The sequence below is a fragment of the Medicago sativa genome, chromosome 6 (assembly GCF_051527215.1).
Source record: "Medicago sativa cultivar Bolivia chromosome 6, Bolivia_mono, whole genome shotgun sequence".
Taxonomy (NCBI): Eukaryota; Viridiplantae; Streptophyta; class Magnoliopsida; order Fabales; family Fabaceae; genus Medicago; species Medicago sativa.
This window is the reverse complement of record NC_140754.1, coordinates 20934461-20955894: the sequence shown is the minus strand read 5'-3', so window position 1 is coordinate 20955894 and position 21434 is coordinate 20934461. Positions and strand designations below refer to the sequence as shown.

The following is a 21434-nucleotide window of genomic DNA, read 5'->3' as shown; positions in this document are numbered from 1 at the left end:
GGTACACTTGAGCATGGAGAGATAAGAAAACGGGAGTAGTTACACAAACCTTTGTTTCCCAAAAACTTAACATTCCATTGTTACTTATTTTCAAGTTACACAATTATCACCCTCTTCCCATCTTACACAATTTAGTTTAACCCTTCTTCCCAGACTGAGATTTTTGGTAACCACGGCTCCATTCTAGTCACCTATTAATCTCAAATAATTCTTAGGGTGCATCAAGCAATACCTATAGTATCTCTTTTCGTCACATTTGCGTAAGTACTACCTTACCGAATGCTATTCCAATTCCATTCTTTTATTTCTCTAATACTAATCCTAGATTATTCATGTTGAAGCTTTTGACCTGGCCTCCCTTGGGATTTTAATTTTCGTGGCCTTAGAGTGTAATAGGAGGAAAGCGTTCGAGGTAAGGGCTTTTTCCCCATACGTCCATACTAAGTGCTAAAGCTGTGTTATTAAGTAATGTAGCAATTCTTGTCTTTTAAATGTCTTTTAAAAAGAAAAATAATTAAAACGAATTTTCATGGTAAAATTAATCCTTTTTAAAAGTGATTATTATTAAGTATGAGTGATTATTCTTAATTATGTTTTATATGAAAGTTCTGTATGATAATGTGTTGTGAATTGATATATTTTATATTATTATGCTTTATATGTTTTTGTGATGTTGGAAAAGAAATGTTAGATTTTTGATGAATTAAAGAAAAGAGAAAGATGAAAATGTGAGTTTATGAAATGATTGACGGTTGGTTGTGTGTTTGATGATGCGTTAATATTTGACTGTAATTGCCTTAGTGGCGGGTTAATATTATATATCTGTGTGGTGCCTTAGTGGCGGGTTATAATTATATTTTGGTGCCTTAGTGGCGGATTTTAGTCAGCATTTTCATGATCATGCATGACATATGCATCTGTGTGGTGCCTTAGTGGCGGGAATTGAAATTATATTCTGTGTGGATGCCTTAGTGGCGGGAATTGCAATTATATTCTGTGTGGATGCCTTAGTGGCGGGAATTATATTCGGATCATATAGTTATAAGTGCATGCATCTTACGCAGAATTGCATTGAGTCTGTTGTATACATGTGATTGATTATTGACTTAAAACTATTTTATTGCAAATAAGATGTGTGTGAAACTTACTTTGAAGCATATGACTTGAATGTATTTTTCTTAATTCTTTTTGATTGATAAGTTTTGATATTATCTATTTTATGACATTGTTTCTGGTGCTTTGAGTATGAACTAATTTGGATAAGGAAATTGACCCTTACATTAATATAATGTTGTAGGTACCAAAGATGATATATGAAGTTTGATGTGTGATGAAAGCATACGCGGGGATAAAATTGGGTTTTTGATTCAATTGTAACTTTAGAAGAAAAATTTGAAGGATAATTATTTTAAGAATTTTAATTAAATTATGTTAAGAATTTTGTATAGGTTTTGCTAGAATATATATTATTGATGAAATAAATAAATAGTAGTGTTTTTCGAAAAATGGAAATGAATTAGGCGTAATGTCTTGGATCAAAATCCGGGGCGTTACATTATGGTATCAGAGCAATAATCCTCGGAAAAATATTTTTGGGTGGGATGATCATGTATGACGTGTGTTTTTTAAATGATATGTGACTGTTTGATTGCTTTGTGCTTGTCCTTGCCATTCCTTTTCTATTCTTAAATTGTTAATGGGTAGTGTTAATTTGTGCCCTCAGGACACATGTGAAGAATCTAAAAATGGAATTAAATAATAAATCTTGTCTTGAAAAGATGAGATATCAAATTTCTAGAATATTGAACGCACAATTTCCAACAAAATATTTCTATCTTTAACTTCTTAACTTGTGCCTTGAGGGCACAAGATAACATTTCTCATTGTTAATTGAAAGTTACTTGTATTTATATGTGTACTTAATGCATTGGTTTTGCACTTCTGTGATTTACGTGTGTGCTTGTATTATGTTGTAGTGCTGATACATATAGAATAGCAATAATTGGATTATTGGTTATTTTAATGGTTGATTTGTATTCCTCATTGTTTAAGAAAAATAAGAACCATTCCCTTTGATGTGCGAATGGAATGTATATGGTATGGGTGGTCAATTGTACTGAATATTACGGTGGATGATTGGCTTAGTTATTTTTATGATTTTAGTTTTGGATTTACCAAAATCCAAACCCTAATTTCGCAATGGATTCACCAATTATTCTCCACGTTAGGTAGTGCATTCTTCTACTTCACCAAAATCCAAACCCTAATTTCGCAATTCAAGGTTGGTGCTGCATTCTTCTCACGCAAGGTGAGTCTATACTGTTTTCGGAAATGCGGTTTTAAGGAATTACATTTTCTCATTCTCGATTTATTAGGTTATCTTAGTTGTACTACTATATTCTATGTTGTTGTTTACTTTGTTACAATTTGTAGTGACTATGGCCCTGATTGTATTAACACCTTATAGCAGAAGAGCTTATCATGATAAAAACTTATGTATAAGCTTACACAAGCTATTTCTATAACAAATTGATAAACTCAAATAAGTCAATCCAAACATGCCTTATAACTATTTTGTAATTTGTTATCAAGTTTTAATTTTGGTATCATAGCTAAAGTTTGCTTGATTTATCTTATGTACTTTCCATGTTGCAAAGAAAACTTTTATTATGCTTCCAGTTACTTTATTATTTCACTTAAGGACAAAATATTGATTGGAACATTGAGATAATTTGTTTGATTTGCTTTGCACTTACCTCCAATTATTGTCAAATTATAGGTAATATATCCATGAAGGGGATGTTCCTTTTCCTGATGAAGTTGTTGAGCGCAGCCGCTAGTTCAAAAACAACAAAAATTCCTCTTCTAACTAACCCTCTTCCCGGAGATTCATTTCTTCAAATCACGCCACCGCTACCCACTCTTCCCTTCGAGATGATAACAGAAATTCTACTGAGACTGCCATTGAAATTCCTCATGCAACTCAAATGTGTCTGCAAACCCTGGAATTCCCTAATTTCCGATAGGAAATTTGCCAGGAAACACTTTCGCATGTCAACCATGAACCCTAATCTCATCTTTAAATCCAAGAACTACTCGCCCGAGTTCTCTCACAAGGTTTATCCTCTCCGCTCAATCTTCACCAATTGCACCACCACGGACGGCACACACATCAAATCTCCTCTCCACAGCGAAAACAATCGTGATGATGGTATTCACATAGATGCCTCTTGCGATGGAATCCTTTGTTTAACCCAAGGTCAAGACATTGCTGTTTTGTGGAACCCTTCCATTAGAAAATATAAGATATTGCCCCCTTTGGAAAACCAATGCGCTAGAAGGGATGGAGATGGTAAGACCATATATGGCTTTGGCTATGATCAGATATCTGATAATTACAAAGTTGTTTCTGTTTTTATGTATAAATGTTATAGTAGTAACAATAGTATTACTACTTACAAAACTCAAGTGAAGGTTCATACTTTGGGCACCAATTCATGGAGATTGATAGATGGATTTCCTTATGGAGGTTCCTGTAACTTTTATTATGGACCTGGAAAATCTGTAAGTGGCACAATTAATTGGTTGGTATCTATCATTGGTTCGAAAAATTTGCCACACATTCTTTCCCTTGATTTGGGGACAGAGTCTTATCAAGAGATTTTGCAGCCTGATTATGGAGATGAAGGGGTAAAAAAGGTTAATTTCTTGGCCTTTGAGATTTTGAGGGATTGCTTGTGCTTCCTTCGTGGACATGATTATGAACAAGATATTTGGCTGATGAAGGAATATGGAAATAGAGAGTCTTGGACTAAATTGGCCAGTGTTCCTTATTTGAGTCCATATTGTAACGTACCATATATATCTGAGGATGACCAAGTGCTGATGGAGTTTACGCCAACCTGGTACGAACGGGAGTTGGCGGTTTACGATTACAAAAATGGTACTTTGAAGAGCCTAGATATTAAAGAGATCTATCATTTGATGTGCCCATATATCTATGTTGAGAGTTTGATATCGCCTTGTTCTTAATGTGAGTATGTATGTTGTGCTATGCCATTTGTGCATTATATCCGACAGCAACTTTATGTCAAATTTTGGTTCATGTTGTGTATGATATTAATTTTTTTTTTTTTTTATCAATTTTAACTTGGTGGATCATTGTTAATTACAAATAGATGGAATACATGAAAAAATGTTGTGTTTGTTTCATTTATCTATTTGTTAGGGTTGTTGGTTCCTTCATTCTGCATTCGATGATTAGTGGTTTGGTTTTCTAAGATTGGAATAAGTATTATGATGTATGTCCAATCAATAGTATGTTAACATACCTGCTAGCTACACATATCTTGTTGTGGTAGAAGTCAAAAATTTAACCTTCTCTGTCAGTAGTTATAGAACTCTAAAGGTAGAGCTGTGAGAACCATATCGAAGTCTTGTTTGGTCATCTTAATATATCTCTGATAGTGATTCTCTTTGATCCCCCAGTTTCCCTTCCATTTCATTATCTGCTTTGGTATTGTTACTAATCGCTTTCCTTTGGGTCAGTTGACTAAGCTGACCTGTCTATATCTTGATACCGATCTGTTCTGTTTAGTGTGTCTATATTATGTTTAGCGTTGGGTCTTAGTAATAATAGGTTTTATTTGATCTTCTATAAAACTTTTTTTTGCCAATTTTGTTCACTATTTAGTTTATTCCAATTTGTATATGGTTATTTTAAAGTTTATGTAAAATGAAGAACATCAATTTGATCTTTGACTCATCATCATTCTTTGTGCAGTTTGGAGGGTTTCTAACAGCCGGGATATTGGCATTCTTTGCGATGTAAGTTCTCTTAATGGGTAGTGTGAGAAATTAAATGTGGGTATAGTGAAAGAGGATTTTACCATTGCGGGATCGTGGAGACATTTAAAGTTGGATTTAACAAAGATATTGTTCTAGCAAAACAGGGTGACCTCACGTCATATAAAAGCATCAAGGTTTCAAACTGAGTCATTGCCACATAAGTTGGATTTAACAAAGACATTATTAACATGTTCACACAAATAAAAGGCTCAAGTATCTACTATTACATGTACTACATTACTACATAATTGAAAATTAATATAAATTATATCACACTCATCAAAGGGCATGCATGAGCTAGGGACTAGTTAATAGAACACTATGACCTGAGTACTTTAGGAACTTAGAAAACTCAGATTTTTATGTAGCTCAGGTTTTTTTAGTGTTGAAATAAGTTTTTCATCATAAAGTTGATCCTATATTGTTTTAAAAAATTACCCAAAGCAGTAATGTTTTCATTTTCAACTTTTTTTTTTTTTTTTGTAACTGATAGTTATGCAGGTTTATTTTTCTGTGAAATTTGTAACCTTTTTCCTTTATCATAACAGAAGATATCAATTGTACATCCACATAAAACTTCTCTTTAAATCCTAGTTATATATATTTTTTATAACAAAAGAACATGTGCCCTTGGTAATCAAGGGAGATTAAGGTGAACTTATGAATACACGATGTTTAGTTAATTAGTTCTTTATCTTCTTGAACTGTTTCTGAGTATGAAGATTGAGTTCTTGTATATGGAGAGTAAGAATAGAATCGGAGATTCCAATCTTTTTTATGCAAATTTGTTATATGATTTAAATTTGAACAAAAAGAAATGCAAAAAATAAAATTTTGTGATTTATGAATTGCATCTAGTGGGTCTTTTGCTCAGTGGTTTTAAGGTCTCTATAGGCTCTTGGATTGGTAGGGGTGTGTAATTGTTATTCAAGTTATGTGGCATAACAATTTTTAGTGTGTAGGTGAAAGGTCTAGGTTATTTAATGTTTGAGCATAATTGTGAGGGATTAAGGAAGAAGGGAGTATATTATTCTTCCATTTATCAATGTATAATATTGCTAATTTCTTCCCGTTTATAAAACTCCTACTAATGGGGTTTATCTTTTATGTATATCATGACGAGTTAGCATATAGCTTTTTTTCTTTCTTTCTAAGAGCTGAATTTGTGTTTCTTCTTATTGCAGGTTGTGAAGGAGCCCCTTGATGCAACTTTTGGCAATACTGCAGACGTTCATTCTGCCCATAGACATTGGAGAATGCTTCTATTTTTCCTTTCTTTCGTTTATTTTATTTTGCGCCTTGGAGGCTTGAACTTATTTCCTATTTTACTTTATGTTGTGGTTGAATATTAGATATGTTATTTGAGCTTTTGAGGCTAGAACTTATTTGTTACTTGAACTATATTATGTTTGAAATGTTAGTAGCAATGACCTTTGATGATTCACAATGAATGTGATTTCTTTTGTGCATTCTTCTATGTTGTAGTTTTCGTATGTGTAGTGCTTGTATCATTTCCCTAGAGAATTCGACGTGGTGGGCCATACCGCTTCCCATTACACCGTTATAGCATTTTGGGGGTCGGCCGCTACTCTATGCTATCTGCTAGTGACTACATAGGTTTGATTTTGATGTATATATGGCCTATAATTGAAACAGTATGACTCAGTCAATTGATCAAAACAATTTTCCAATGGCGAATAAGAAACAAGAATGCGCTTAGCATAATCTTCATTTTAGTATAGTTGCATAGAGATTCGCCTATGAATTTTTCTTGTGGACACTTCTCATACCACTGAGCGAATTAGATCTTCAGTCACTCTTCCTTTCCATTCATTTTCGGATGGCAGTGAGACGTCAAAACCTGTAGCAGACAAAAAAAAAACCACTGAGCGAATTAGATCTTCAGTCACTCTTCCTTTCCATTCATTTTCGGATGAGATTATAATGCTGGACACCGATACAAGTGCCGAGGAGGATGAGGAGCAGAATAATAACCTAGAAAACCCTGGAAAACCCTTTTGGTTTGACCATAGATATTGAATTCAAATTCTTCTATGAAAATGCAACAACTTTAAAATTGAACTTCCTTTAAAAAGAAAACTTTAAAATTGAACTTTATTGTCAATTATGATTTTACCTAGGGTGTTCAAAACCACACGGATCCAAAATAAAACCGCAAACCCGCAAATCGATCTAAAAAACTGAAAACCGCAAAAAACTGAATATTTTTAGATGTGTTTAGATGTTGTTTTGTAGAAACCGCTTGGATCCGATCAGATTTTAGATCACTTTTTCAAAACTGAACCACAAAAGTAAATATTAATAATTTTTTATTAGTATTATATATTGCATTATTGTGTTGCTTGTTGGTTTTTAATCTTATATATTACACTAATTTAATCTATATTATTATTACTACACATGTTTAAAAATTAATCGATAATTTCTGTATTGTAATTTTAATTTTTTTAATATATTTGCATCAAATCTATTATTATACCTTGTTTGTGTAATATTAATATTAATAAAATAATTATATTCTTAAGATAAGGTAAGTAAATAATATATATTTTGCATTTTGGATATCCAAAAACCGATTCAAATTAAACAGCATATATTTGGATCGAATCTGATCTGTATTTTTTTTAGAATAGTCATCTAAACTGAACCGAACCGCAAGTGATTTTATATCTTGGATCGAAACTCCTTTCTTCAGTAGTTAGTTAGTGCATTTTCCTGATACACCAAAATCCAAACCCTACTGTCACAATTCACGTTGGTGCATCATTCTTCTGACGCAAGGTGAGTCTATACTGTTTTCTGAATTGGGATTTAGGTTTTCCCATTCCTCAAAATTTGTTATGTTTATTTTGTTACAATTTGTTGTCACCATATCTATTATGTAATTTGTTATCAATTATGAAGCACCGACGTAAACACCTGACACGATACAGACACGACACACATTGACACCGGTAAAAATTGAATTAATTGAAAGTTATTGAATGTCTCATTGTCCGAACACATATCACACACCTTTCATCAGAAGTGTTGGTGCAACCGAATTTATCAATTTTTTATTTTTCGTATGAAAACATGCATCATAGCTATAGTTTGCTTGATTTATATTATGTACTTGTTTGTGAAGAAGAGCTAGATGATTAGTACTGTGAGCTTTCTCTCTGTTACGAAACAAACCGGGAAAAATTGGTAGATTTTCAGCAAGAAATCATGTTGGATACCTTATTAAGCTTCTTGTTACTTTATTATTTCAGATAGGAAATTTTTTTTGGAACTTAGAGATAATTTGTTTGATTTCCTTTGCACTCACCTTTAATTATTGTCAAATTATAGGAAATATGTCTGCTGAAGGGGATGTTCCTGTTCCTGATAAAGTTGTTGAAAGTTCAAAAACAACAAAAATTTCACTTCATAATAACCCACTCGTTGTAGAATCACTTCTTCAAATGACGCCGCTGCTACCCACTCTTCCCTTCGTCATGATAACAGAAATTCTACTGAGACTGCCATTGAAATTCCTCATGCAACTCAAGCGCGTATGCAAACCTTGGAATTCCCTGATTTCCGACCGCAAATTTGCCAGGAAACACCTTCACATGTCAACCATGAATCCTAATATCCTTTTAGACTTCGCAGAATACTCACCCAAGTTCTTTTGCACGCTTTATCCTCTGCACTCAATCTTCACCAATGTAACCACCGACGGCACACAAATCAAATTCCCTCTCGACAGAGAAAATTTTGGCTATCGTATTGGCGACATAGTTGGCTCTTACGACGGCATTCTTTGTTTAATCACTAGCGGCAGTAGAAGCCATTTTACTGAGGCTGTTGCTTTATGGAACCCTTCCATTAAAAAATATAAGTTATTGCCCTCTTTGAAATTTTCATATACTGTCCAGTATGGTTTTGGCTATGATCATTGCACTGATAATTACAAAGTTGTTGCTGTATGTGAAAGTAGTACTGTTTACAAAACTAAAGTCAAGGTTCATACCTTGGGTACCAATTCTTGGAGATTGATAGATGACTTTCCTTATGCAACTTCTAATGTCTTCGCTCTTCCAACATCGGGAAAATTTGTAAGTGGCACACTTAATTGGTTGGTAACGGTATATCTCGCTGATTCAGTGACTGTGAGGCCCATTGTTTCTCTTGATTTAGGGACAGAGTCCTATCAAGAGATTTTGCAGCCTGATTACAGAGAAGAAGGGGCAGAAATGGTTAATTTTATAGACTTGGGGGTTTTGAGGGATTGCTTGTGCATCCTTCGTGGACAAGATATTTGGCTTATGAAGGAATATGGAAATAGAGACTCTTGGACTAAATTTGCCACTGTTCCTCAATTGGGTTTATATTGTAAAGTAATACATATTTCTGAGGATGACCAAGTGCTGATGTTGTTTAGGGCGACCTTGGTTGTTTACGATTCCATAAATGGTACTTCGAAGAGTCTAAATATTAAGGCCACTAGTTTTTTGTCCCCGAAAATCTATGTTGAGAGTTTGATATCGCCTTGTTCTTAATGTGAGTATTTATATTTTGTGCTATACCATTTGTGCATTATATTCGACTGCAACTTTATGTCAAACTTCGGTTCATGCTGTGTATATATCATGTATTTTTTCTGATCAATGGTAACTTTATAAATCATTGTTAAATACCGATCAATGGAATGTACAACATGAAAAACTGTTGTTAATTCATTTATCTGTTTGTTAGAGGTATTGGTTCCTTTCCTTCGTTGTGCATTACATTTATACGGTCCACGATAATGCATTGCATTAGATGATTATTGGCTTGATTTTCAAAGATCTGAATAAGTATTCAGATGTATGTTCAGTCAATACATAGTATGTTTGATAACATATCTGCTAGCTGCAGAAATCTTGTTGTAGAAGTAAAAATGCGATTCATTGAATTGGTAATAATAGTTTTTATATTCGCTTTATAAAACTGTTTTAGCCACTTTTGTTCACCATTTGGTTTAGATCAATTTGTATATGATTATTGTAAACTATCTGTAAAATGAAAAACATGAATTTGATTTTTGACTGATCATTGTTTGTCCAGTTTGGAGGTCTTCTAACAGATGGGATCTTGCCATTCTTTGGGAGGTAAGTGTAAGTTCTCTTAAAATTAATTGAATGGCTATATTTGTATTATTATGGGTTTCTTTTACTATTTAGGAAAATGATTTTAAATCCAAGGTAGCGTGAGAAATTTAAAGTCGGTATCGTTAAAAAGGATTTTAGCATTGTGGGGTCTAGGAAACATATAAAGTTCAATTCAATAAAGATATTGCTCTAGCAAAACTGGGTCTTCTTTTATGTATATTATGACAAGTGAGTGTGATCCTATCCCTGTAAGATAGATGTCTTGAATAAGAAATATACTTTCTTGATTTTTCTTCGTTATAGTTGAATTTGTGTTTCGTTTAATTGCAGGTTGTGAAGGAGCCCTTTGATGCAACTTTTGGCAATACTGCAGATGATCATTGTGCTCGTAGACAATAGGGAATGCTTATGTTTTTCTTATCTTTCTTCCGTTTATTTCATTTTGAGCCTTGGTGGCTAGAACTTATTTCCTATTTTGCTTAATGTTATGTTTGAATATTAGACGTGTTATTTTGAGCCTAGAAGACTAGAACGCATTTGCTACTTGAATTATATTATGTTTGAAATGTTAGTAGCAACGAGCTTTGATGATTAGTAATGAATATGTGTTTAATTTTGTGCATTCTTCTATGTTTTTGTTTTCTTATATGTAGTGCTTGTATCGTTTAGACAATTCGATGTAGAGGCCATACCGCTACACCGTTGTAGCGTTTTGGCAACAATATCTGCTACTGACTACATATGCATAAATTAGAACAATTTGAATCGGTCAATTAATCTTGTTTGAATTCTATGTTTTTGTTTTCTTATATGTAGTGCTTGTATCGTTTAGACAATTCGATGTAGAGGCCATACCGCTACACCGTTGTAGCGTTTTGGCAACAATATCTGCTACTGACTACATATGCATAAATTAGAACAATTTGAATCGGTCAATTAATCTTGTTTGAATGAAGATGAATGTTGAATAAGAAAAAAGTATGCACAATGTTGCACTTGGCATAATCTTCATTATCCAAATTTAAGGTTCATTTAAGTTTCAGTTGTATATGTAGAACATATTTCAGTTGGAACACATTGACTATGAAAACTGTTTATAGAGATTCTTACTATTACATGGACCTATGAATTTTGTTACGGACACCTCTCATACCATCTTATTTTGTTTATCCTTTTTTTTTTTTCAGCTGCAGCCACTGAATTGTGTATGTTATTTCATTTGTAAATCAATTTATATTTTTGAATTTCTCTGAATTTTGTTCAATTTTGTTAGCACAACACAAAAGTATCATACAATATTTCTATGTTTAGCTAAGATGAGAAAAAATAACTATCAAGGTATTAATAGTATGTAAGGTGCTTACCGCTTAGAGTTTAATAATTTAAGATTTTTGTGCAAGTGCATTCAACATTCAGGTTATAGACCAGACACAAGATCATTCATTGGTAAGGTCGATCAAAGGCTTAGTCAGTGGAAGTCTAAAACTCTCTCCTTTGGTTGTAAGACTTAATTTGGCTAAATCAGTGCTCCAAGCACTTCCTAGCATGTCCAGCATTTGCGATGAAGTTTATAGAAAATGCCTTAAGGGACTTAAAGATTATTTGTAACACTTAAGATTTAAATGACCTTTTTTTTTTATAAAAATAAATGATATTTATTCATTCAAATGGATAGAATTCATCGATACAATACAAATCTAAAGTCACCAAAAACAAAAAGTTAAATCTGCAAACATGACTACAAATATTTATAGCATAAAACGGTAAGGTATCTATGCTTACAAATATGACTAGATTCAAGTCTCTCTGTAAAACTTATGTTCCCGGATCTACAACGTTGACGACACCAAAGTCATTGATCAGATTTACACTTGGTCAAAGCTAATTTTTCAACCCGAATCATATAAACATCACACTATGGCGGTAAATCAAGATCACACTGCACAAAAACGAGAAATCAAAATAAACAGAGTCATGCAAAGACGCAAAATTGCAAAAATAAACAAAAGAAAACTGAAAAATATATAAAAATCACTTATTCAATTATGATATAGCAAGAGACAAATGAGAGAAGAGTGACGACTAGGGTTTAAGGAGAGAAAGAGAGATAGAAAAAATCCAAGATTTAAATGAATTAAGTGTTACAAATAAATAAATAAAATAAAGTAATTCATCTAGTAATGCTTGCAACATCTTGGACTTACAGATACAATTTTATCGTTGGAATCTTTAACATGCAAACAAAGTTGATGATAGAATCTTAAGTGTTACACTTTGTGGGGTGTTACGCTTAAAACAAGGTAGGATAAAATTAGATTAAATGTAATCTTGTTAATCTAATGAATTGATGATACTATGAGGACTGAATTTTTGATGCCATTGTACAAAGAGTTGGGTGTTACTCACTACATTTTTGATGTTATAGTGTTAACTTCACCAGAAAAGTCATTTTCATGACTTCACCATAGAATTTTCCATAAAATAAATGCAATTTTGCCTAGTTGAGATATGTATAAAGCTTCTTCGGTACGTTAGTTAGTGCATTCTTTCTTCTGATACATCGAAATCGAACCCTAATTTCACAATTCAACGTTGGTGCTGCATTCTTCTGATGCAAGGTAAGTCAATATTGTTTTCTGAATTCGGATTTTCTGATTCTTGATTTATTTAGCTTTTCCATTCCTCAAATTTGTTATGTTTACTTTGTTTCTATGTTTGCTTATCTTTGTTGTTGTTTACTTTGTTACAATTTGTAGTGAATATGGCCCTGTTTGGATAAACAACTTATTCGCAAGCGCTTATGATGATAAGCACTTATGTATAAGCTTACATATACTATTTCTCTAAGCTGTTTTCCTAAGATATCTTCTAGAACTTATGAAAAAAGCTTTTGAAAAATGTCATAAGTTGTATTCAAAAGTTCTCACAAAGAGTCTGTTGGTTACGGATTAAAATAAAAGTGATTTTAACATAAAATAATTTAGAGATTATATTTTAGAGATTTTATGAAAAATCATTTTTTTTTTTGCGTTTGTTTACCGTGATAAAAATCACTTTTTTTAAACAAATAATTTAGTTTGTTTGGAAACAACCATGTAAAAGAGATTTTTTTTTTTGTTATAAAATTAGTTTAATCTTTTAAACCATATTTTCTCTCTCCTCTAAAAAAAATTATTTTTTGAGAAGCTGCTCTTTACGGCTTCTCATTTGAAGTTGTTTTTAGATTTTTTTATAAATTCTGATTTTTTAAAAAGTTGTAACAAACGGATGCAACACTTTACAAGTGATTATTTAAAAAAAAAAGATTTTTTTTTCTTAAAAAACTATAACAAAAGGGCTCAAAACTTATGCCAGAAAATATAATCAAATAAGCCAATTCAAGCATGCGCATGCCCATAGTTTGCTTGATTTATCTTATGTACTTTCCATGTTTGTTAAAGAAGAGCTAAATGATTAGTACTGTGAGTTTTCTCTCAGCTGTGAAATTCCCAAATAAGACAACATATGAACATGTAGTGTATGCTCAAGGTTTATCTTATGTGATGTTTCATGATTGCGACTGAAGGATTGATTGATTAGGGGTCATAGTTATAGGCTATGCTAAGGGAGAAATAGTTGAAGCTATGGTTGTTTGTCACATGAACATGTCCATGTTTCATTTCAGGTTGACTGTCACTTTTTTCCAGTTAGTTAAATTCACCCTAGGAGACCCCCCCCTGTGTATTTGCTTCAAATACCGGTGCAATAATTATTCAAAGTACTATAGATTATGTAGACTTTGTAGATTTTCAGTAAGATTTCATGTTGGATACCTTTATTATGCTTCCTGTTACTTTATTATTTCACTAAAATACGAAATATTGCTTCAAACTTTGAGATATTCTTTTTGATTTCCTTTGCACTTACCTCCAATTATTGTCAAATTACAGGAAATATGTCTGCTGAAGGGGATGTTCCTTTTCCTGATGAAGTTGTTGAGAGTTCAGCCGCTAGTTCAAAAAGAACAAAAATTCATCTTCAAATGACGCCGCCGCTACCCACTCTTCCCTTCGAGATGATAACAGAAATTCTGCTAAGACTGCCATTGAAATTCCTGATGCAACTCAAGTGCGTCTGCAAACCCTGGAATTCGCTAATTTCAGATTGCAAATTTTCCAGGAAACACTTTCGCATGTCAACCATGAACCCAAATCTCATCTTAAAATCCAGGAACTACTCGCCCGAGTTCTCTCACACAGTTTATCCTCTCCGCTCAATCTTCACCAACGTGACCACCGATGGCAAACAAATCAAATTCCCTCTTCAAAGTTTATACTTTGACTTTAGTATTGGCTGCATAGTTGGCTCTTGCGATGGCATCCTTTGTTTAGTCTCTAAGGACAGTGAAAACAGTTCTATTCAGACTGTTTTATGGAACCCTTCCATTAGAAAATATAAGACATTGTCCTCTTTGGAAACTACACGGAATCATGCTACCGAATTTGGATTTGGCTATGACCGTTTCATTGATAGTTACAAAGTTGTTGCTGTTTTCAGGTATAAATGTCATACTAGTCCTGATTACAAAACTCAAGTGAAGGTTCATACCTTGGGTACCAATTCTTGGAGATTGATAGGTGACTTTCCTTATGGAACTTCTACTGTCTTTGCTCTTCCAACATCGGGAAAATTTGTAAGTGGCAAACTTAATTGGTTGGTATATCTCGGTGATTCGGTGACTGTGCGGCCCATTGTTTCTCTTGACTTAGGGACAGAGTCCTATCAAGAGATTTTGCAGCCTGATTGTGGAGAAGAAGGGGTAGAAATGGTTAATTCGTCAGCCTTGGGGGTTTTGAGGGATTGCTTGTGCATCCTTCGAGGACGAGATATTTGGCTTATGAAGGAATATGGAAATAGAGACTCTTGGACTAAATTCGCCACTGTTCCTCACTTGGGTTGTTATAACTATCTTAAGGATGTACTTTATATTTCTGAGGATGGCCAAGTGCTGCTGAAGTGTTTTACTCGGTTCGAATTGAAGTTGTTTGTTTATGATTCCATAAATGGTACTTTGGAGTGTCTGGATATTAAAAAGATCAATGATTTGAGGCTCCCGAAAATTTACGTAGAAAGTTTGATATCGCCTTGTTCTTAATGTTAGTAGGTACATGTTGTGCTATACCATTTGTTCAATATATTCGACTGCAACTGTATGTCAAACTTCAGTTCATGTTGTGTATGTTATGTTTTTTCGGATCAATGGTAACTTAGTGGATCATCGTTAATTACTGGTAGATGGAATGTACTACATGAAAAAATGTATTTTTTTTCTTTCATTTCTCTGTTTATTAGAGTTGTTGGTTCCTTCGCTGTGCATTAGATGATTAGTGGATTGGTTTGCAAAGATTCGGATAAGTATTCTCCAGTGATCCAGTCAATAGTATGTTTGTTAACTTATTTGCTAGATACACAAATCTTGTTGTGGTAGAATTTAACCTTCCGTCAGTAATTAGAATTCCAAAGGAGAAAGCTGTGAGAACCTCGTCTAAGTCTGGTTTGGTCATCGTAATATTATCTGCGATAGTGATTCTCTATATATGCTCCTCTCGTTCCCACTCCCTTTGATTTCCTCATCTGCTTTGCTGCTATTACTAATCGCTTTGATTCTGATCTGTTTAGTGGGTCTATTTTCTTCCATAGTTTGGAATGCTGAAAAATGTTATTCATTGGGTCTTGGCAATAATAGTTTTTCTTATTCGCTTTATAAAACTGTTTTTGCTAGTTTTGTTCACCATTTCGTTTACACCAATTTGTATATGGTTATTGTAATGTATTTGTAAAATCAAACTTGAGACTTAAGACACTGAAACCTGAATTGTCTATGGTGCGCAAAGAAGGAAGTATATTATTCTTCCATTTATCAATGTATAATATTGCTAATTTCTTCTAGTTTATAAAACTCCTACTAATGGGTTTTATCTTGTATGTATATCATGACGAGTTAGCAGATAGATTTTTTTTCTTCTTCTTGAGAGCTGAATTTGTGTTTCTTTTAATTGCAGGTTGTGAAGTAGCAACTTTTGGCAATGGTGCAGATGATCATTGTGCTCATAGACATTGGGGAATGCTTATGTTTTTCTTTTCTTTCTTCCATTTATTTTATTTTGGGCCTTGGTGGCTAGAACTTATTTCCTATTTTGCTTAATGTTATGTTTGAATATTAGACGTGTTATTTTGAGCCTAGAAGACTAGAACACATTTGCTACTTGAATTATATTATGTTTGAAATGTTAGTAGCAATGAGCTTTGATGATTAGACGTGTTTTTGTTTTCATATATATAGTGCTTGTATCGTTTCCCTAGACAATTTGACGTAGCGGCCATATCGCTCCCCGCTACACCGTTATAGCGTTTTGGCACCAATATCTGCTACTGACTACATAGGCTTAAACTAGAACAATTTGACTCGGTCGATTAATCTTGTATGAATGAAGATGAATGGTGAATAAGAAATAAGAAGTATGCACAACAATGTTGCACTTGACTTGTTTGAACGCATCATTATCAAACTTTAAGGTTCATTTAAGTTTCTGTTGTATATGTAGAACATATTTCAGTTGGAACACTTTGGCTAATACCTGCATTTATCATTCTTTTCCCTACTAGAAAAATAAAAACTGTTTATAGAGATTCTTACTATTATAAGGACCTGTGAATTTTGTTATGGACACTCTCATATCCCTTTTTTTTTTCCAGCTGCAACTATTGAATTGTGTATGTTATTTCCTTTGTAAATCAGTTTAGATTTTTGAATTTCTCTGATTTTGAATTTAGCACAAATGTATCATACAATATTTCTATGTATAGCTAAGATGACAAAAAATAACTATCAAGGTATTAATAGTATGTAAGGTGCTTAACGCTTAAGAGTTTAATAATTTAAGATTTTTGTGCAAGTGCATTCAACATTCAGATTATAGACCAGACACAAGATCATTGGATCAAGGGCTTAGTCAGTGGAAGTCTAAAACTCTCTCATTTGTTGGAAGACTTGCTTGGCTAAATCAGTGCTCAAGGCACTTCCTAGCTATGTTATAGACTTTGTTACGAAGGAGCATTTTGCGATGAAGTTGATAGAAAATGCAGAAACTTCATTTGGGGGGACTCTAATCTTGGCTCTGAAGTGCATAGGATGACATGGGAGAAGGTATGCATCCCTAAAAAGTTGGGTGGTTCAGGGTTACAATCAACTCGTTCAATGAATCAAGTGTCTGATAAAAGCGGCATGACAAAGAGGAATGATCTTTGAGTAATAGTTATTCGAACAAAGTATAAATGTGGTAATTCTATCATGCCCCGTATGGCAAAAGATCGAATTGAATTCTATAAATGTGGTTATTCGAGCCAAACTTAAATAAGATCGTTTGTATTAGTGATTTTATAAACAATGACGGTGGCTGGAATCGCGAGATGCTACATGTTGTACTGCCTATACATCATTTTATCTTTTATTGTTTAAGCTCCTAACAATGTTGATGATGTTTTCGTGTGGAAACTTAACAATGACGGAGAATACTTTAATTCATCTACGTACAAGAGTTTAATCAACAATGCCCATGTTACGCAAGGACCAGTTTTCGAAAGAATTTGGAGACTTTAAGTTCCAGAGCGGTGCTTTATGTGGGAAATCGCGAGGGGTGCTCTTGTTACCAACCGTGAGAGAACTTGGCGACATTTATCAAGTAATCAAAACTGTCCAATTTGCGGTGACAGTCCAGAATCCGAAGTTCATAGGGGATGCTACAAATCCCATGTTTTTAAATGGTGAATTCATGGAATGGCTTGAGGGGGCACCGATAAGATTACTAACTGATCTAAAATGTTTGCAGTAATTCTTGATAGCAATGAATCCATTTTCCAAAATTGTGTGCCTAACATTGTTGAGATTGTTGAAGTTATTCACTTTAGGAGCAATGAATTGTCACAAATTACTTATGCAAATGAATCCATTCAGCATATGCAACACATGAATTTAACTGATATAAAGTGGAGACCATTGCTAGATGAGGTAAACTAAACTGCGATAGTAGTTGAAGGAGCTTAGGTTCATCCTTGGAATCGTCGACCCCCATCCAAGGTCAGAAGAGTCCTAATCGACCAAGGCTGCTCGTGCGACATTATGTACACTAAGAAATTACAACAAGGTAGAAGCGGTGCATTGTTTCCTGCTTCTGGGAATTGCAGTGAAACATTCCGCTGAGGCAATTGAAAAGATGAATGTTGCACTTAGCATAATTTTATTCTAGCATAGTTACTTATATAGAAGATGAATAAAGGTCGAATCTAACAAATCTGTAAGCCATTTTGTAATGTAACATTTTAGAAAATTCCAAATCTAAGGGTTATTTTAGTTTATATTTACAAACTAATTTTGATTCACATGAGTTGCTCTTATTTTTTAGTTACCATTATATTAATGGGAAGTTTTCACCCCCGCGTAATAACGAAAGTATGTTGTAAGACTAATATGATAATATTAATGAAATATTTTAATGTAAGAGACTATTTTGACTAACGAAGTGTTTAATCAGTGACTATTTTCAAATTTCCATACATTGAAGGACTATTGTGGTTACTCATTACACATTCAGGTTGGGCTAATAGTCATTTTGGTCCGAGCCACAATAGTGTATCAAAATTTCAAAATAGTCCCTGGTTGTCACTTCGTTAGTCAACATTGTCCTTGACATTAAAATATTTCGTTAATATTGTCATATTAGTCCTTCAGTATACTTACTTATTGTTATATCTGTCTTTATAACTTATTGTTATATCTGTCTTTATAAGTACTTATTTATCTGTCTTTATAAGTATTAAACGCATAATCGAAGACTATTTTTGAATTTTAATATATTGAGGTATTATTGTGACTACTCGTTCGTGACATCAAAATACTATTACCCGTAATTTTTTTTTTTTGCCTTAATTTTCCCATTCTTTCAATTTTGCAATGCTCGGTGAGCCCTAATTTCTCATTCTCCCTAAATTTCATCACTCAACAAAATCCAAACCCTAATTTCGCAAGCAATGGATTCATTAATTAGTTGGTGCATTCTTCTAATTCACCAAAATTGAACCCTAATTTCACAATTCACATTCGTGCCGCATTCTTCTCACGCAAGGTAAGTCAATATTGTTTTCTGAATTGGAATTTTTTGATTATTGATTTATTCAGCTTTTCCATTCCTCAAATTTGTTATGTTAATTTTCATGTTTACTTTGTTTCTATGTTTGGTTAGTTATCTTTGTTGTTATTTACTTTGTTACAATTTCTAGTGAATATGGCCCTGATTGGATAAACAACTTATTAGTAAGCGCTTATCATGATAATCACTTATGTATAATTTCTGCCACTTTTTTCCAGCTGATAATTTTATTGTCAATTGGTCGGAAACTTTAGGATTTCTTGTAGTGCATATTCATATGTTGCTTGAGCTAGTATGTATTAAATTCACCCTAGGAGATTCCCTCTGTGTATATGGATTCTGATTTTGTTTTAATGGCTAGTTGATTTCTTGAAATAATAAAAAAAAAAACATGTCTTTCTTTAGAGTTTAACAAACTACTTCTATGATGTAATCTGTTTGCAGTCATGTTCTAGTGATCCTTTTGATATCTATTGCACTCCTTTAGCCACATCTTATATCATGAATCTGGAAACATGAAACACACTCAATCTGAAATGCACTCAATCTTTTTTCTAGATGAATAACGTGAGCTATTGGTTTATGTAGACTTTGTAGATTTTCAGTAAGATTTCAGCCTGGATACCTTTATTATGCCTTCCTGTTACTTTATTATTTCACTTAAATACGAAATACTGCTTCAAACTTTGAGATAATTTGTTTGATTTCCTTTGCACTTACCTCCAATTATTTTCAAATTATAGGAAATATGTCCACTCAAGGGGATGTTCCTTTTCCTGGTGAAGTTGTTAAGAGTTCAGCCCCTAGTTCAAAAACAACAAAAAATCCTCTTCTAACTAATCCTCTCGCCGGAGATTCACTTCTTCAAATGAAGACGCCACTACCCACTCTTCCCTTTGAGCTCATAACAGAAATTCTATGCAGGCTCCCGGTGAAATCCCTCGTGAAATTCAAGTGCGTCTGCAAACGCTGGAATTCCCTAATTTCAGATTGCAAATTCGCCAGGAAACACTTTCGCATGTCAACCATGAACCCAAATCTCATCTTAAAATCCAGGAACTACTCGCCCGAGTTCTCTCACACGGTTTATCTTCTCCGCTCAATCTTCACCAACGTGACCACTGATGGCAAACAAATCAAATTCCCTCTTCACAGTTTAAACTTTGACTATAGTATTGGTGGTATAGCTGGCTCTTGGGATGGCATCCTTTGTTTAGTCTCTAAGGGCAGTGAAAACAGTTCTATTCAGACTGTTTTATGGAACCCTTCCATTAGAAAATATAATACATTGCCCTCTTTGGAAACTCCACAGAATCATTTTACCGAATTTGGATTTGGCTATGACCGTTTCACTGATAGTTACAAAGTTGTTTCTGTTTTCAGGTATAAATGTGATTGTTGTCCTGATTACAAAACTCAAGTGAAGGTTCATACCCTGGGTACCAATTCTTGGAGATTGATAGATGACTTTCCTTATGGAACTTCTGTCTTTCCTCTTCGATCATCGGGAAAATTTGTAAGTCGCAAACTTAATTGGTTGGTATATCTCGGTGATTCGGTGACTGTGCGGCCTATTGTTTCTCTTGACTTAGGGACAGAGTCCTATCAAGAGATTTTGCAGCCTGATTGTGGAGAAGAAGGGGTAGAAATGGTTTATTCGTTGGCCTTAGGGGTTTTGAGGGATTGCTTGTGCCTCCTTCGTGGACAGGAAATTTGGCTTATGAAGGAATATGGAAATAGAGACTCTTGGACTAAATTCGCCACTGTTCCTCACTTGGGTTGTCATAACTATCTTAATGATGTACTTTATATTTCTGAGGATAGCCAAGTGCTGCTAAAGTGTTTTACTCGGTTCGAATTGAAGTTGTTTGTTTATGATTCCATAAATGGTACTTTGGAGCGTCCAGATATTAAAAAGATCCATGATTTGAGGCTCTCGAAAATCTACGTTGAAAGTTTGATATCACCTTGTTCTTAATGTTAGAATGTACATGTTGTGCTATACCATTAGTGCAATATAATCAACTGCAACTGCATGTCAAACTTCAGTTCATTTTGTGTATGTTATGTTTTTTCGGATCAATGGTAACTTAGTGGATCATTGTTAATTACTGGTAGTTGGAATGTACTACATGAAAAAATGTTTTTTTTTTTTTTTTTAATTAATCTGTTTGTTAGAGTTTTTGGTTCCTTCGTTGTGCATTACATTTTACACAGTCACAATCATGCATTGCATTAGATGATTAGTGGTTTGGTTTTCTAT

The 21434-nt window shown here is 33.7% G+C and overlaps 3 protein-coding genes across 6 annotated transcripts; all 3 read left to right on the top strand.

Annotated features, from left to right (window-relative positions):
• The first annotated feature begins 1974 nt into the window (after positions 1-1974).
• LOC146913610 (F-box/kelch-repeat protein At3g23880-like) lies at positions 1975-10564 on the top strand. Of its 4 annotated transcripts, none has more exons than XM_085716811.1 (4): positions 1975-2308; positions 2780-3943; positions 4784-4827; positions 10317-10564. In XM_085716811.1, the coding sequence occupies exons 2-4, from the start codon at positions 2791-2793 to the stop codon at positions 10383-10385; spliced, it is 1266 nt and encodes a 421-aa protein (XP_085572937.1). In that variant the 5' UTR covers positions 1975-2308; positions 2780-2790; the 3' UTR covers positions 10386-10564. The 4 variants fall into 4 exon arrangements, with proteins under 4 accessions (XP_085572937.1, XP_085572936.1, XP_085572939.1 ...); XM_085716810.1 differs by lacking the exon at positions 10317-10564 and adding an exon at positions 6033-6317; XM_085716813.1 differs by lacking the exon at positions 10317-10564 and adding an exon at positions 6033-6246 and having other exon boundaries at positions 1976-2308; positions 2780-3905.
• Positions 10565-13933: 3369 nt separating this feature from the next.
• On the top strand, positions 13934-15252 carry LOC146913609 (F-box/kelch-repeat protein At3g23880-like). The gene has a single exon (XM_085720381.1). It carries the CDS (start codon positions 14008-14010, stop codon positions 15118-15120), a length of 1113 nt encoding a protein of 370 aa, XP_085576507.1. The 5' UTR covers positions 13934-14007; the 3' UTR covers positions 15121-15252.
• A 3669-nt stretch (positions 15253-18921) lies between these two features.
• Positions 18922-21282, top strand: LOC146913608 (F-box/kelch-repeat protein At3g23880-like). The gene is made up of 2 exons (XM_085716808.1): positions 18922-19147; positions 19915-21282. The coding sequence occupies exon 2, from the start codon at positions 19920-19922 to the stop codon at positions 21147-21149; it is 1230 nt and encodes a 409-aa protein (XP_085572934.1). The 5' UTR covers positions 18922-19147; positions 19915-19919; the 3' UTR covers positions 21150-21282.
• The last annotated feature ends 152 nt before the right edge of the window (positions 21283-21434 follow it).

What these genes read in the sequence shown, in the direction of transcription:
- LOC146913609 (XM_085720381.1), top strand. Translation starts at nt 14,008, where the DNA reads ATGACGCCGCCGCTACCCACTCTTCCCTTCGAGATGATAACAGAAATT.
- LOC146913608 (XM_085716808.1), top strand. Translation starts at nt 19,920, where the DNA reads ATGTCCACTCAAGGGGATGTTCCTTTTCCTGGTGAAGTTGTTAAGAGT.
- LOC146913610 (XM_085716810.1), top strand. Translation starts at nt 2,791, where the DNA reads ATGAAGGGGATGTTCCTTTTCCTGATGAAGTTGTTGAGCGCAGCCGCT. An exon ending in GGTTTACGATTACAAAAATG is followed by an intron (nt 3,944 to 4,783) that starts GTACTTTGAAGA and finishes TTCTTTGTGCAG; the next exon opens with TTTGGAGGGTTTCTAACAGC. An exon ending in ATATTGGCATTCTTTGCGAT is followed by an intron (nt 4,828 to 6,032) that starts GTAAGTTCTCTT and finishes TTCTTATTGCAG; the next exon opens with GTTGTGAAGGAGCCCCTTGA.